Consider the following 14,489-nt stretch of genomic DNA (forward strand, 5'->3'; position numbering starts at 1 on the left):
ATGAGGAAATATCTTTGCTATATATAAGCGTGGTATCAGTCTACACTCCTGGGGCAGTGTAGACTTCTAATCTGTCACTTATCCACCTTTGTGAAAAGGAATTCTAATATTGGCTCACTGAAGTCATTTTGGTCAACAGCAGAGGAAATTGATAATATGTATGTTTTCATCAGTCAGATAGTCCATGTTGTGCTGTATTCACAACAAACTCCTAAGTCTCAGCTAAAAATAACCAAGGTTTATTTCTCAAACATGCTCCATGTCATCAGGGGCTGGCTCTGTATTATCCTTGCTCAGTCTGGAGGATTGAGTAGATGGCAGCTAAAAGATGCTCGATCCAACTTCTTGCACAACTGCCAGGCAGGAAAAACACACTCCCACTGTTTGCCAAAGGTTCTGTCTGGAAGAGACAACCTCACTTTTGCTCAAGTTTCATTCGCCAAAGGCTCACAGAGTCACCTCTGACTTTAAGGGGCCAAGAAGATACATCCCTTCTGTGGGCCAGAGAAGAGCCGACAATATCTGGTGAACAGCAGTAATAATAACTATACACTGTGCTCTATTGTGCCTTCCAAAGCTTATTTTTGCTTTTTGTTTGTTGATTTTTCAAAAATTCCCTTCAGTTATGTGAGTTACCATAAATCCTTCTAGTCAATTTCTTTAATAAGAAAACTGAAGTTAGCCAGAGTTAGCTTCTTTCGCTTAAAAAAAAAAACTAAGGCATTAGATTTGGCGTTATAAATGTCACTAAGCGGCTTAGGAAAGTGAACTTCAGTTTACACCTTGGGCTGGTTTTGAAGAAAGGGTACACACCGATTTTTCAAGGATAAGGTTTTAATAGGAAAAGAAGCAGGGCATGGCATGAGCCAATATTTAGGTCCGAATAATTACTGGTGGCTGCAGCATGTCAGGCAGGGAGCCAGCTGTTTTTGCATATGCTCTCTAAGTCAATTTAATTCTTTATAAAAACAATATGAGGTGAGTCTTACTATTCATCACTTACATATGCAGAAACTGAGGGTCAGGGAGGTGAAATGACCTGTCCGAAAGTCACTTAACTAGCAAATGATGGCTTTGTTTCAACTCCATCATCTGATCAGGCAGAGGTGAAAGAGAAGAATGCAATGTGTGCTTTTGGGTAGTGGGTACTGTTCGGTTTGGCAGGACTGTGGGATACATGCAAGGCAGAGGGGCCCTTGAGTGCTAAGGCAGAGAGTTGGAGTCTATCAGGTAGGCAGTGAGAGGAAGGTTTCTGCATCAGAGAGGGCACTGGTGGAGCCATGCCTCAGAAACATTGATCTGCTATTGTCCTCTACGATGAAGAGAAATGAGGCACGCTGGAGGCCTGGAGACCAGTTGGAGCAGCATTGTAAAAACTCTCATAGGCCTGAATGGGCATGGGTGTTGGCAACGGAAAAAGAAAAAAGTATTCTATCGAGTCTCCAGACGCCCAGGGAATTGCTGAACGAAGTCTGAGTTCTCCCTATGTAGATAGCTCGTACTTTCCATTATAGGTTTCTCAAGAACTGGCTCCCAGAAAAAACCTGGATGGAGAACAAAACAGGTAAGTGCCCAAGTGAGAAATCTACAAAGCTCCTCTCCCCAAAAATCACCTCTTCCCCATCAGTTGTGGGGCCTAACATTTCACCAACGGGGTTCCGTTCTTTCAAGAGTCTCTTATTTAAGTAGGACTATCTGTGGACAAGAGGGAGAAGCGACACTGGGAAGTGTCCTCATTAGCAGCATCCAGGCAAGTAACATAAATGTATGAGGGCACTCTGGGGGGGCACCGTGAAGAACAGGGCACATGCTCCATGTCAGGGGGGCCTCTCGGTTCTGGCTGAGGGGCCCAAAGTTGCAGGATCTACTATTTCAGCAGAAACCTCATAGCCAAATTTTTTGGGAAAGTCCTCAATTTTACAACATTGCAACCAGTTTCAACTTCTTAATATCACTGCGCTGGCCACATTCAGTTCTTAATTTGTTACCAGTTTGCCACCTCTAGGTTAACTGTTAGTACCATTTTATCAAAACCTTTCCATATTTGAAAGCACATCTTTAGTAAAAGTAGCTACAGAGCAAGTTCATTTGGATTGCCGAGAGCTGGGATACAGAAGTCTGGGAGCCGGGCAGGGACTGTAGGGAGGCCCCTGGACCACGTGCTGGGCATCCTGGTGCCTTAGCTTTGAAAGGGAGATGGACGACAGCAGTGACAATATTTGCTGCAACCGGGCCCTCCTGGGCGACCACCCAGAGCTGGGCCTGGAGCCGAAGGAGGGATGGGCAAGCTGTGCTGCTCCCAGCTCCAGTTGGCCCCTTCCCATTAACATTACAGGAGTGCAGTTGCGTGGTGTTTGAAAAAGCATCCCTAGTTCCACGAAATGATTTACAGGACACCAGACTCTGCATTTCAGAGGTCTCCGGTGTACCATAAAAAATATATTCTAAAGGAATAATCTTTATCTGAGCTGAAGCTGCAGTGAAGGAAGCTCACGTCCAGCTGAGAGCAGCCGTGAGCTTCTGTTCACTCAGGGAAAAGTCTGTGTTCATGTTATTGGAGCAACATTTTTTTCTCTCTTTGGCACTAGGTATCTAGTTAATATTTAGACACTATATACATTTTCTTTCAACTGTTGTCCCCGTTATGTGATCAAACAAAACCGGAGATGCCAAGCACATCAGCCCTGTAGGTGAAAGCAGACCCTCCAGGCACCCAGCTGTGGCTAGCAGGGTAAACAGGACTCACTGGAGCCAGCCTCTGGGAAAGACTGGCGCCAGGTGCGTGCAGGGCCAGCCCCTGCCCCCAGGAAGCAGAGTTCGCTGGAGTGCCTCAGTTGATAGCTCTGCCTGTTCCTGCCATTCCAGCCTCGCGTTTCCTCTACCTCCCTGAGCAAAAGGAAACAGGAAGCAAAGTGTAGTTTTGAATGTTCCAAAGCTTTCTGATGTTTACCATTCCCCCCAGGAGAGGGACGTGAGGGACAGAAATCTCTCTGCAAAGAAGATACTTTGTAATTCAATGAAGCGATGCACAGACACAGCAACACAACTTCTCTCTGCTTATAAGGTGTTTAGAGCGATGATAGTCTCAGTCTATTTTGGTCCAGGGAAATCCAGGGCGCATGTGCATCTGTGGTTCAGGGTGTCCAGGAGGAGACAGCCTCTCCTTTTGGAGCAGAAAGCACAGTCAACCAACCGGTGGCGGGACAGAGGCAGAAGCTCTAGGGCAAGGAAATTTGTGGGTTTGTGTCAAAGCTCCGCCAATCAGGAGCTTCAAGTTAAGATGGGGAGGCTGGAAAGATGGAAGTTGGCATGGGAATCCTGGTATGGACAAGAAATTCCTCCTGGGTCAAAGGCAGGAGGATGTCCAGGAAGGGAGAAGGGCGGGTCACGGATGGACCGAGTTTACCTGGAGTCCCATGAGAAAAGGGGAAGCGAGAGCTCACCGCCTTGTGGCCGCCAGCTACCTGTTGGGCGGCACTGGCGGCAGGCGTCGGGCTCTAAGTCTCTGAAAGTATCAGGAGAGGGAAGGAGAAACTGGCGTCCCAGGCTCCCAGGGGAGGGGAACCTCTCCAGCATGAATGTGGTGCGGGGCGGGGGAGGGGGGCACGATCTCCGCTTTGCCGGGTGCCCCAGGCCTAGCGCACGCCGCCTCTGTTCTACGTCCCCCTCTGCAGGCGCGCTCGAGGCGCACTCCCCCTTCCCTCGGCGGCGCGGACCGCGCGCCCGGGCCCCTCCGCCTCCCATCCACGCCTTTCTCTTCCCGCAGAAAGTTAGCAGCGGGGAGGGAACTCGGGGCTGCAACAGGGCGCGGCGGCGGCGGCAGAGACTGAAGTAGGAGCCGCGTCGGAGCCGGGGAAGCGGGGGCGCTGCAGACGGAGCAGGTGCAGCCGGCGGGTCCACGCGCCCCCCTTGGTCCCCTTGCCGGAGGCTGAGGGGGGTGGTGGGGGGCCACCCGGACTCCGTGGGAAGAGTGGGGAGGGGGATCATGCAGCCGGGCTCTTCCCCGGCGCAGCGCGACAGCGGCCAGGGCCGGGGTGCAGTGGCGTCACTTCATGCAGCCTGGGCGGCTGGGGGGGGGGGGGGCCGGGCGGGGGCGCTGGCGGCGGCTGAAACCATGTCCGGGCTGCGTCGGGGGCTGCCGCCGCCGCTGCCGCAGCGAGCCCGGAGCCGCGATGACCCCGTGGCCCGCACCTCCTCCGCCTCTGCCTCCACTTCTCGCCGCGCCGCCGCCGCCTGGCGCGCAAGCTGCTTTTTCTCTGCGCCTTGTCCCTGTCTGTCACCTACCTGTGCTACAGCCTCCTGGGCGGCTCGGGCACCCTGCAGTTCCCCGTGGTGCTGCAGGAGCCGCCGGCACTGCCGCCGAGCCCCTGCCGAGCCCGCCGCCACCCTCTCTACTGCCGCCCCCCATGCGCCTCGGCACCCCGTCACAGCCCTCCGCGCTGCCGCCGGACAACGCGAGCCGCGAGGAGCCTCCGGAGCCCTCCAAGCAGCCCCCTGCCCCCGGGGCCGACGGCTGGGGTCTGGCGAGCGGCAGCGGGTTCGCTAGGGACCCCTGGCTCCGGACCCCTGTGGCCCCTGGCGAGATGATCACGGCGCAGAGCGCGCTGCTGGAGAGGGAAGCGCAGAAGTCCAGCACCACCCACGAGGAGCTCGCAGGCCGGAGAGCGGTGAATGGGAGCAGCGAGAGGAGCGGCGCCCTCAGCACCCCCAACTATGGGGAGAAGAAGCTGCCACAGGCGCTCATCATCGGGGTCAAGAAAGGAGGCACCCGCGAGCTGCTGGAGGCGATCCGAGTCCACCCGGACGTGCGGGCCGTGGGCGTAGAGCCACGCTTCTTCGACAGGAACTACGAAAAGGGGCTGGAGTGGTACAGGTAGGACCCTGGGCTCGGCGCAGGCGATAGATGGGTGGGGAAGACCCAGAGGGAAAGCTGCGGCTTCTCACGCCCTTCGACATCCAGGCACCTCCCCGAGAGCCCTTCGCCCCACGAGGGCTCTGCGGACCCTGGCGGGGCTGCTCGGGGGCGCGCGGAGAGGACTGGAGGCTGGCCAGGGATCACTGTATTTCAGGGCTAGGGGAGCTGGTGTCACACTGCCCTGCCTGCCTCAGGCTCCTCACCCAGGGAGGTGCTTTCTGAAGCTGCCTAGCTCCACGCCTGGAAATCCCCAGCCCAGGTGCCCACGGGGTGTTTCGCAGGCCAGTCTCTTGTGGGGCTCAGCGCTGCTGCGTTGGGGACGCTAAGGCATGAAGCAGGATAGCTAGATTGACTGAAGGGCTTTGAGATCTCCTGGAATCTCTCAAAATCGCCCTCAAACGTATTTGCGTGTCTGGAATCCGACTTTAGTATTTTCAGGTTAGAGCAAAATGAACAGGGAACAGTTAAAAAGATGATGCTGGCGAGTTTTGGCTTGCTAGAAAAGACTGAGGATGTTCCCCATCTCCAGCAACCCTGGGTTGCTTTGGCATCAGGAGCATCGAGGTCTGCAGGACAGTCGGTGCCCTAAGAGTTTTTACATCCTGCACCCCTGCCCTTTCTAACCGTCGCCTCCTTGGCAACAGATTAGAGCTTCTGTCTTGTGAGGTGTTCATCTCCCTTGTCTTCCACCGTCTCCCAGCGGTGAGGGAAAGGAGAGGAGAGTAGAAAGTTAAGTGCAGGTAAAATAAATTAGTAATCCGGCTTTCTTGCCCGCCATTACATTTAAAAAACACTGGAGCAGATTCCCAAAAGGCAAACCTCCTTTGCTCCCCCACCCCTTTTTATCTCTTTCTGAAAAACATCTGGATGGCTGGTCCCATCTCTGTTGCGTCTCAGTAATTAATTGGAATTGTCAGACAAACACAGGCTTTGTCAGCTAAAGTGGTATTATCATCTTCACAAGGCCAATAGGTAAAATAAGGATTGTTTCCTGACAAGTTGCCTTGCTGTTGAAGAGATGTGCTTTCTAAGTTTAAATTACAGCCTGTGAAAGTTTTAGAAATAACCTAACTTCAGAAATATATAGCAAATGTGTATTATATAATAATATATATTACTATAGGTATGTATTATATAATATCTATTATATATGAATATATAATATGTATTGATTGATTTCTTCCGCTTTAGAAAATACCCCTTATGCTTTCAAAGCTTGAGAAAAGTACACTTAGGCATAAACATTCCAGCAGGTTAAATGGAAACAGCAAATGTGTCTGTTAATGTCTTGTCTGTTTCAACCGAGAGAACTAATTGCAACATTTTAGGAGGCTTCAAACAGCCGCTTCCTATCAAAACAGAAACCAGTCAATGCCTGCTTGAACTGGAAAATCAGTTTTATAACATTGCAAGTCATGGCTTCGAGTTTGCGATTATAATTAAAAAGGTGTCAGGATGATTAATGCAACAACAGCAAACCAGAGAAGGAAGGGGATGTTTGGGAAGGTTTCGGTTGTTTAATTGTTGGTTGTAGGAATGTTCTGATTTCTGCTGTGGGGCAGCTTCAGCCCTATGAGGGTCACTGTGGTCTTTTCCAGTTCTAATTTTAAAGCTGTGTATCTTGTGAGAAGTGTCAGATGCCCTTTGGGGGAGAGGAAGGCCTGAGGATCAGACCTTTCCAACATGTGTTGTGTTGCTTTGTGGCAGCTGGAAATAGAGATGGGGTGTTTGAATCAGGTGACTTAAAATAACGTTGATGACGTGTGCGTGGTGGAGTGCTTGTCAGGAAGTCCCATCGTAGGGTCTGGAGAATTTTCTGAATGAAAGGATAGAAGATGCCAGATTTTCTCATGTTGTTTTTACACTGTGGCTTGGAAAGGAAGGTATGAACTGGCCTCGCTGTCGTGACATGGCTACTGAAGATGTCATTCCAGCTCGGTGGTACTCTCAGCCATCACTTGTGGTATTTGGGCCTTGTGGTATTGGGTGTCAGTATTTGGTAGCCACCTGTAGAACTGTTCCACTGGAGAGGTGTGGACAGAACTGGATCCTCTTGATCCTCACTTCAGAGGACCATGCGGTGTCTCTGTGTCCTCGATCTGCTATGCCAGTGACTTGCCTGTTGGAGACCCTTATGTTCAGTGGTGCCGATTGGAAGTGCGGGAGGAGAATCTGTCTAACATAGAGGTAATCATTAGCCACCCAAACCTGGCTGTTGAGAAGACTCCCAGAAACCCCTTGGACCTGCAGGAGCCGAGTGGGCTGGCACTGGCCTTGGACCGCTCTCCAGCCTTATGAGGGACAGCAGTGCTTTGAGGACATTTGTGGGATTTTTCCTTGCTGCACCTCTTCAGGCTCCTCTCTCTCCCATGTAGGAAGAGGGGATGACAACCTCACTCTATTGTAGGAAAGGAAACAGTGGCATTGATTCAAACCAGTAACAGAAACCCTTCCTCTTGGTTCCCTGATGCAACTGCGTCTTTTCAGTGGTGGCATCGCTACTTAAATGGTTATACCACGTATTCTGCCTGAAATCTTACTCTACTGTTTAACTGGTTAGAGATCCACAGGTTAATTAAAGGCTTTGATTTCCCCCATATATTTATTTTGTTTTTGTTTTTCTTTTCAGTGTGTTTCCCAATAGCCTACTAATTCTGCTAGTGTTTCTGTTCTGGTTGTGTTTTCAGCAAGAGGGAGAGCGAGAAGAAATTGGGGCTGCTCTCGGCACAGCTGGCTTGGGGTTTCCTCATATCCAACTAGGCAGCCCTAGCAGTTTTATTTCTGGTGTCCCTCAGGCTGTATCTAAATCTGGGTTTTGCTTTCTTCTGTGCTGTTGATCTAACGTGAGTCAAAGACACATCTGAGATGAGGACACGTGCATTGGATTTTCAGGGCAGTATGGACTGATGGATTAGGATGTGTGTGTTAAAGCTATGGAGAAGCAAGCTTCACTTGGTGGATGGACAGAGGCCAGTGATTAATAAGTGGGAGTAGATTAAACCCTCCACTCCTTCCTCTGTCCACCCCCCAAATAAAAGGGCAAAGCCAGAACACACCTTTCAGTATGAGCCGATACACTCTGGCTGGGCAGAGGCCTTGAACTCTCCTAAGGGATGGGACCTTGTGGCAGGCCAACTGGCTGCCACGGCAGAACTCATCAAAGTGAGAGAGACGACTCGAGCTGTGGCCTCCCTCGTGGTTTACAGACTGAACAGTAACCGTGACCACTTTGCTCTGGGAGCCACTCAGCTCCAGGGTGCTGAGAAGGGACCCTCCACGGTTTCCAGTTGTCTGCAGTGGTAGCAGTTAATAGGCAGGTCCCATTGGCTGGGGGAAAATAACTCAGGAAAACAGCTTCAGTCATGCTCATGCCACACAGAGGAAAGTGGTCAGCACCATTATTCGCATGTGGTATTTGGAGAGAATGAAAGAGGACAATGGAAAGGCGCTGGCATTGATTGAATGCCTGTGATTGTGGTGGTTGGTGCTTCACAGACATGTTATCACATCGGGGTGTCATGATGAGGCTGTGAGTTAAACAGCAATATTCCTGGTTTACACTCCAGGTGGCTCCCGGAGGGTGAACCACTGGCTGAAGGTTGCTCAGCTGGTCAGTGGTTGAGTTGACCACATCTGTCCAATTTCAGAGTGCTGGTTTCTTTCCCTGTGCCACGCTACCACTCAGAAAGTACTGGAATGTCTTTTCCTTCTTTCATTCAACAAACACTTAATAACGTTTACCATGTGCCCAGTACTGTTTTAGGTACTGGGGATAAAGTGGAGAACAAGACAGAGGGAGTACCTGTTCTTGTGGAAATGGCATCTTTTAGTAGGGTGGTAGGGGAGACAGCAAACAAACGAGTCGTTCTTTTAACCTTTTTAATGTGGCTGTAGAAAACTTAAAATGACACTTGTGACTCCCATTGCATTTCCAGTGGGCAGGGCTCCTGTAGAGCAGTGCTTTTTAAACTTGAAATGCACATGGATCACCTGGGGTGTTGTTAACATGCAGATTCTGATTCAGCAGGTCTGGGGAGGGGCCTCAGACTCTGCATTTCTAACTTCCCAGTTGATGCTGATGCTGCTGATCCCTGAACCTCACTTTGAGAAGCAGGAGTTTAGAGAGTAATTGGGGTGTGTGTGTGTGCATGCACAGATACTATTTTAAGTCAAATGGTTAGGGGAAACCTCTCTGGGGAGGGGATGTAAATGAAGTGAAAGAGTAAGAATCTTCCATGTGGATATGTAGGTGGAGAGGTTTCCAATAGAGGGAACAGCAGACACAAAGGCCCTGAGGTGGAAACAGGCCTTATGGCCTTACAGAGTGTTCTTTCATTATTTCAAAAGCAAGGTGTTTGTAGCTGGACAAAATTGGGTTTTGCAACTTACTAGTTAGATGATCTTGGTTGGATAACTGATTTAACATCACTCATTTTCACTTTGTTTATCTGAGAATAATGCCTGCCTTCCAGGATTGTTGAGAGGAACAAATGAAATAATAAAAGTGAATGTATTTTCTAAGCAAAAAGTGAGTATCCTAGACCAAAAATCCAAATGGACTCAACTACTGGGTTTTTCCATTTCTCAAATCCTTTTGGTCTCATATGCCTTACCTTCTGTCACAGCTGTCTTAATAGTGAGAGAAGAGTCTGTTATTGGGGGTGTTTTTAGGAAAAGTCTAATAATGATTGGCTTTGCAGTCTACATCTGCTTAACCTCTTAAACCAAGGGTCACCAACTCACATGCCTTCTGGGCCCACAGCGATTGTATAAATGAGTGAAACAGACCAGGTGGGGAGAAACTGGGATGCACAAGCTCTGTCTAAAGGGGCAGCTACTCTTTTCCACGTGCAAATGTGGCATCAGGGTTATCAGATCTTCCAGTTGGTAAGAGAAACTGGAAATCCAGTTTTTGATGTGAAATTATCTGGTGTTTAATGCTGGCAACAGATGGAAATTTCTTCCGAGCGCAGTGTGGGCCAGCACTGCAGACAAACAAAACCCACCTGTGGGCTCGGTACAGCCAGCCGGCTACCAGTCTGTGGCTCTGGCTTAAACTCATTTTGGAAAGTAACTGGCACACCCGTACCCTTTGTGGTTGTCAGAATTGTGGCTTCTGTGTGCTGTTTTAGGTTACAGTTTTCCCCCTTTGCAGATGTTGCAAGAGCATGGGGCAAATACCTCCCAGATACATTGCAACAACAGCAAAAGGAGCTGGGTAGAAAGAGAAACATCGAGGCAGAAAAAGACAATTCCCCAATAAATTTCCCATTTGTTCCCAATGAACATTTTCCAGAAGTTGAGAAAATTTTCAGCTTTTCACTCATTAACGAGGCAGTCCCCTATTTGATCCATATTGATAAACTGTACTTATGTAATAGGGTCTGGTCAGGTGGATTGAGTAAGACCTGAGAGTTAGAAAAATTGAGTTCTGGCTTTGCCTTGCCCCATCCTAGTTCTGTTGGGCGTTGGGTTACTTATATTAAATTGTTTCTTTCTCTCCTTTTCTTTTCTTTTCATCTTTTTTTTTTAAATCCCTGTTTCTTTTCTGATGAGGTTATATTGTCTCCGTAGGGCCCATTCGCCCACTAAAATGCTTTGGTTCTGGAGCAGACGTCTGTGTTAGACCCTTCAGAGGAAGCAGGAGAGCACTGTAGGAGCAACGTTATTTGGAGCCAGTTTTTGTATCTCTGAGTCAGAATCCACTGCATCCTCCTTGTGTGACCTTAGACAAGTTACTTAATATCACCAAGCCTCCATTTTTTTGTCTGCAGAATGGGCTCAATGTTACTTACTTGTAAGTGATTATGTGAGGGTGAAATGAAGTGGCCCTTAAAAAGTGCCCCCACGCAGAGTGTATGACATGATAAATTTCTTCTTCTCCTTCTCTCCTCTCTCTCTTTCCTAATTTTCCTTTTCCTTTGCATTTCTCCTTCATTTTCCTTCAATTCCTTCCTTTTATCTTGCCTATCAGTACAGAAGGCCCTACAGAGAAAGCTGTAATGCATTTTTCATTAGCAAATCATCTTTCATTTCAAGATTATGTCTGAATGAGGGATCTCAAACCCTGAAGCAGATCTTAAGTAGCTCTCCAGAGAATAATCCAAACCGATTCCAGAATTGGGTCTACTGTGACATGAGCCGAAGGAGGAGAAGAGTCTGATTTCCTGGGGTACCTGCAGCCAGCCTTCTCCACTAAGGGGACGGGGGATGGAAGGGGGCAGGCTCTCGGGGCTTTCCTTCTCATATTTTCTTGAGCCCACTGTAGGAAGGAGGCCGCTTGCAGTGGAGAGAGACTGAGGCATTTAGAATGCTGAGGGCATGCTTTGCCTTCCATTTTTCTGCAGAGCTGAAGGCACTGGAGAAGGCAGGACTGTTCTGGCAGACCCCGCCAAACTCCCTACGTTGCTATTTGGCCACTTTCCCTGGAGTTCTCCAGCCATCATAACATGACTTAATTATTTTAACTTTTGTAAATCATACCAGGCATTTTTAGTTTTAAATTGAGTCAGGAGAGGGGCCTTGAGACTTTAGGTGAATGAGAGATTGCCAGGGTTGTACGTTAGAAAGTTTTAAAGGTTTTGGGTTTGCATAATGGATGCTATTTCTGAAACTGATTGAACCAACGATCTTTCAAGTAATCTCTTGATTCCATTGGTCTCTGCGGTTTGACAAGCTCCTCTGTAACTGTCTTGGGAATTTCAGTCTGAAATTATAATTCACTAAGGGAGCTTTTCAGCCCATCTTGCCATTCATTAAAAGCAAGCGGTTGATTTTTTTTTTTTCTTAACACTCACTAGTTAGGGTTGCCTACCTTTACTTTTTTTTTTTTCAATCTTTATTTAAGAATGTGTAAAGCATATTTACAGGGAAACAAAGCAGCACATCAATTAGGCAATACTTTTTTGGTTGTGAATGATAGAAATTGAGCTTAAATTATTATAAACAAAAAAAAGATGCTTTATTGGCTTATGTAATTAGGAAGTCTGTGGGGTAAGTGGCTTCAGGAAAAGCTGAATCCAGGGGCTTGAGTGATTTGACAAGGTCTCTGTCTCTTTCCATTCTTTGCCGGGTTTGTCTCTACCTTGCCTCATTCTCAGATAGATTATCTCACTACATTTTAGGCAAGATGGTAAGCAGCAACCCGAGACAAACATTATATGTTTATTTAATTCTTTTGGAAGTAATACATTTTTTTTAAATTGAGAGGTTTATGCTTTCCCCCAAATTACAGAATTGTTAAACCCCATTACGGAAGTCTCTAGTGTATTGTTTTCCTCTGCATTGTGTTGAATTGTAAATGCTATTGCAAATTCCAGAAATATAAAATTTTCTAAATTTTATAGTCTCTTTTCTTGGTCTCTTGAAAATTTTCAGCTAGCTCTATTCACGTAAAAATACCCTCAACCAAAAGCAGTAGTAAACCATAGAGAAGAAAATAACTTCTCCATTAAAACACAGACGGCTCCACCACAAAGGCCCATATGAAATGAGCACACATTCAAGCAAAGCTGAGTTCCCGAAGGCCAAGAAGATTCCGTGATGGATTGCCTCCAAAGGAGAAGCGTAGACCCATATTTTCATGAGTACAGTTTTGCTGATCTAAAGATGTCTGGGCACACTGAACAAAGTACTTTACTTATAAATGTAAGTTCACATTTGTGATGTCTGATCACTGAGATAACTAATAATGAGGCTACATGAAACTTAGGGTAGATAAGTGATTTTGAAAAAACTTTTCTTAAGAGCTTCTGCAAGAAATTCCTGGAGATGCCTGTGGTCCAGGTTGGGTCATGTGCTCATTCCTAAAGCTGTCGTTGTGTAGTACCCTCATCGGGCCTGGCTGATGTAGCCACCCCTTTGGCCTGGAGTGGTGGGGGGAGTAAGCAACCAGGGCTAGTCCCACTGAGACCATAGGGAATAGTTTCCCCATGAAGATGAGGTGTTCAAGGGTTCTGTTGCTAGAAGTGGGGACCAGTCTAGCCACATGTTTATTAAACCTATAAAGATCTACTTGGGACAGGTGTATGATCTCTCTGAGTATTTTAACCCAGAAAGAGGGACAAAGGGTTAATATTGGGAGGTTCCATGCACTTGTTATTTTAGTTATTCATTCATTTATTTATTCATTAACCATGTATTGACTGTCAACTTTGTGCTGGGGCAGACATGAATCAGTCATGGCCGGTGACCTGAAAGAGCCTGCAGAGTGGAGAAACGGACAAGTGAATGGTTACCTCACAAAGTAATAAAAGTCCTGACACAGTGGGGTTTATTCCAGGAATGGAAGGATGGTTCAATCTTAGGAAATCTAATAATTTGGCTTATTCTTAGTACGGGTAAATGAGAAAAATTCTATGATTTATTTGATGGATGCTAAAAGGCATGTGATTAAATTAGCATCTATCTCTAATTTTTAGAACACCTCCTAATAAAATGGGATCTTCCCCAAAGCCAGCATCATCTTTAATGGTGTAATACTAGAAACATTCCCATTAAATCCAGAGCAAGACTAGAATGCCCATTATCATCACTATTATTTACCATTGCTCAGTAATTAATAGATGATGCAGTTAGATACAAAAAAGAATAAGAAAGGGGGAGGTAGAATTATCAGCATTTGCCAGTAATTTCATTTCTTTTGGAAAATCTAAGATAACCAATCCCCCCATGAATCTATTAGAAACAATAATAGGGTTCATTAAGGGCATTGATGAGGAAATTACTATGCAAAATCTGTAGTTTTCCTATATGCCTACCCGAACCATTTTGGAAATATAATGAGAGAAAATATTCTATTTATAGAACCAGCCAACCAAACAGAATAACTTGAAATATATTTAGCAAAAGTTGCAAGGGACTTGTAAGAACCAAATTTTAGTACTTTATGGAGGGGCATCAAAGAAAGAGGAGTAAATGGAAAGTGACCTCTTTCTCTTGGCTAGCATGTCTTTTTTCCATCCCTCCCCCCTCCTCCCTCCCTCCCTCTCATCTTGTCCCTGGCTCTTCCCTTCTCCCTCCCCCCTCCCTCCCTCCCTCCCTCCCTCTCATCCTGTCCCTGGCTCTTCCCTCCTCCCTCCCCCCTCCCTCCCTCCCTCCCTCTCATCTTGTCCCTGGCTCTTCCCTCCCCCCTCCCTCCCTCTCATCTTGTCCCTGGCTCTTCCCTCCCCCCTCCCTCCCTCCCTCCCTCTCATCTTGTCCCTGGCTCTTCCCTCCCCCCTCCCTCCCTCCCTCCCTCCCATCCTGTCCCTGGCTCTTCCCTCCCCCCTCCCCCCTCCCTCCCTCCCTCTCATCTTGTCCCTGGCTCTTCCCTTCTCCCTCCCCCCTCCCCCCTCCCTCCCTCCCTCTCATCTTGTCCCTGGCTCTTCCCTTCTCCCTCCCTCCTCCCTCCCTGCCTCCCATCTTGTCCCTGGCTCTTCCCTTCTCCCTCCCCCCTCCCTCCCTCCCTCCCTCCCTCCCTCCCTCTCATCCTCTCCCTGGCTCTTCCCTCCTCCCTCCCTCCCTCTCATCTTGTCCCTGGCTCTTTCCTCCTTCCTCCTTCCCTCCCTCCCTCTCATCCTGTCCCTGGCTCTTC

General features: G+C 48.0%; 1 protein-coding gene across 1 annotated transcript in view; it reads left to right on the plus strand.

Annotated features, from left to right (window-relative positions):
• LOC138922029 (uncharacterized) overlaps window positions 1–14,489 on the plus strand; it is a 143,666-nt gene that overhangs the window by 50,703 nt on the left and 78,474 nt on the right. Inside the window, 4 exon segments of the mRNA XM_070258809.1 lie at window positions 1,515–1,564; window positions 3,767–4,237; window positions 4,239–4,348; window positions 4,351–4,873. Of these exon segments, the coding sequence (XP_070114910.1) occupies window positions 4,053–4,237; window positions 4,239–4,348; window positions 4,351–4,873 (818 nt within the window). The 5' untranslated portion in view covers window positions 1,515–1,564; window positions 3,767–4,052.

The sequence above is a fragment of the Equus caballus genome, unplaced genomic scaffold (genome assembly GCF_041296265.1).
Source record: "Equus caballus isolate H_3958 breed thoroughbred unplaced genomic scaffold, TB-T2T haplotype1-0000035, whole genome shotgun sequence".
NCBI lineage: Eukaryota > Metazoa > Chordata > Mammalia > Perissodactyla > Equidae > Equus > Equus caballus.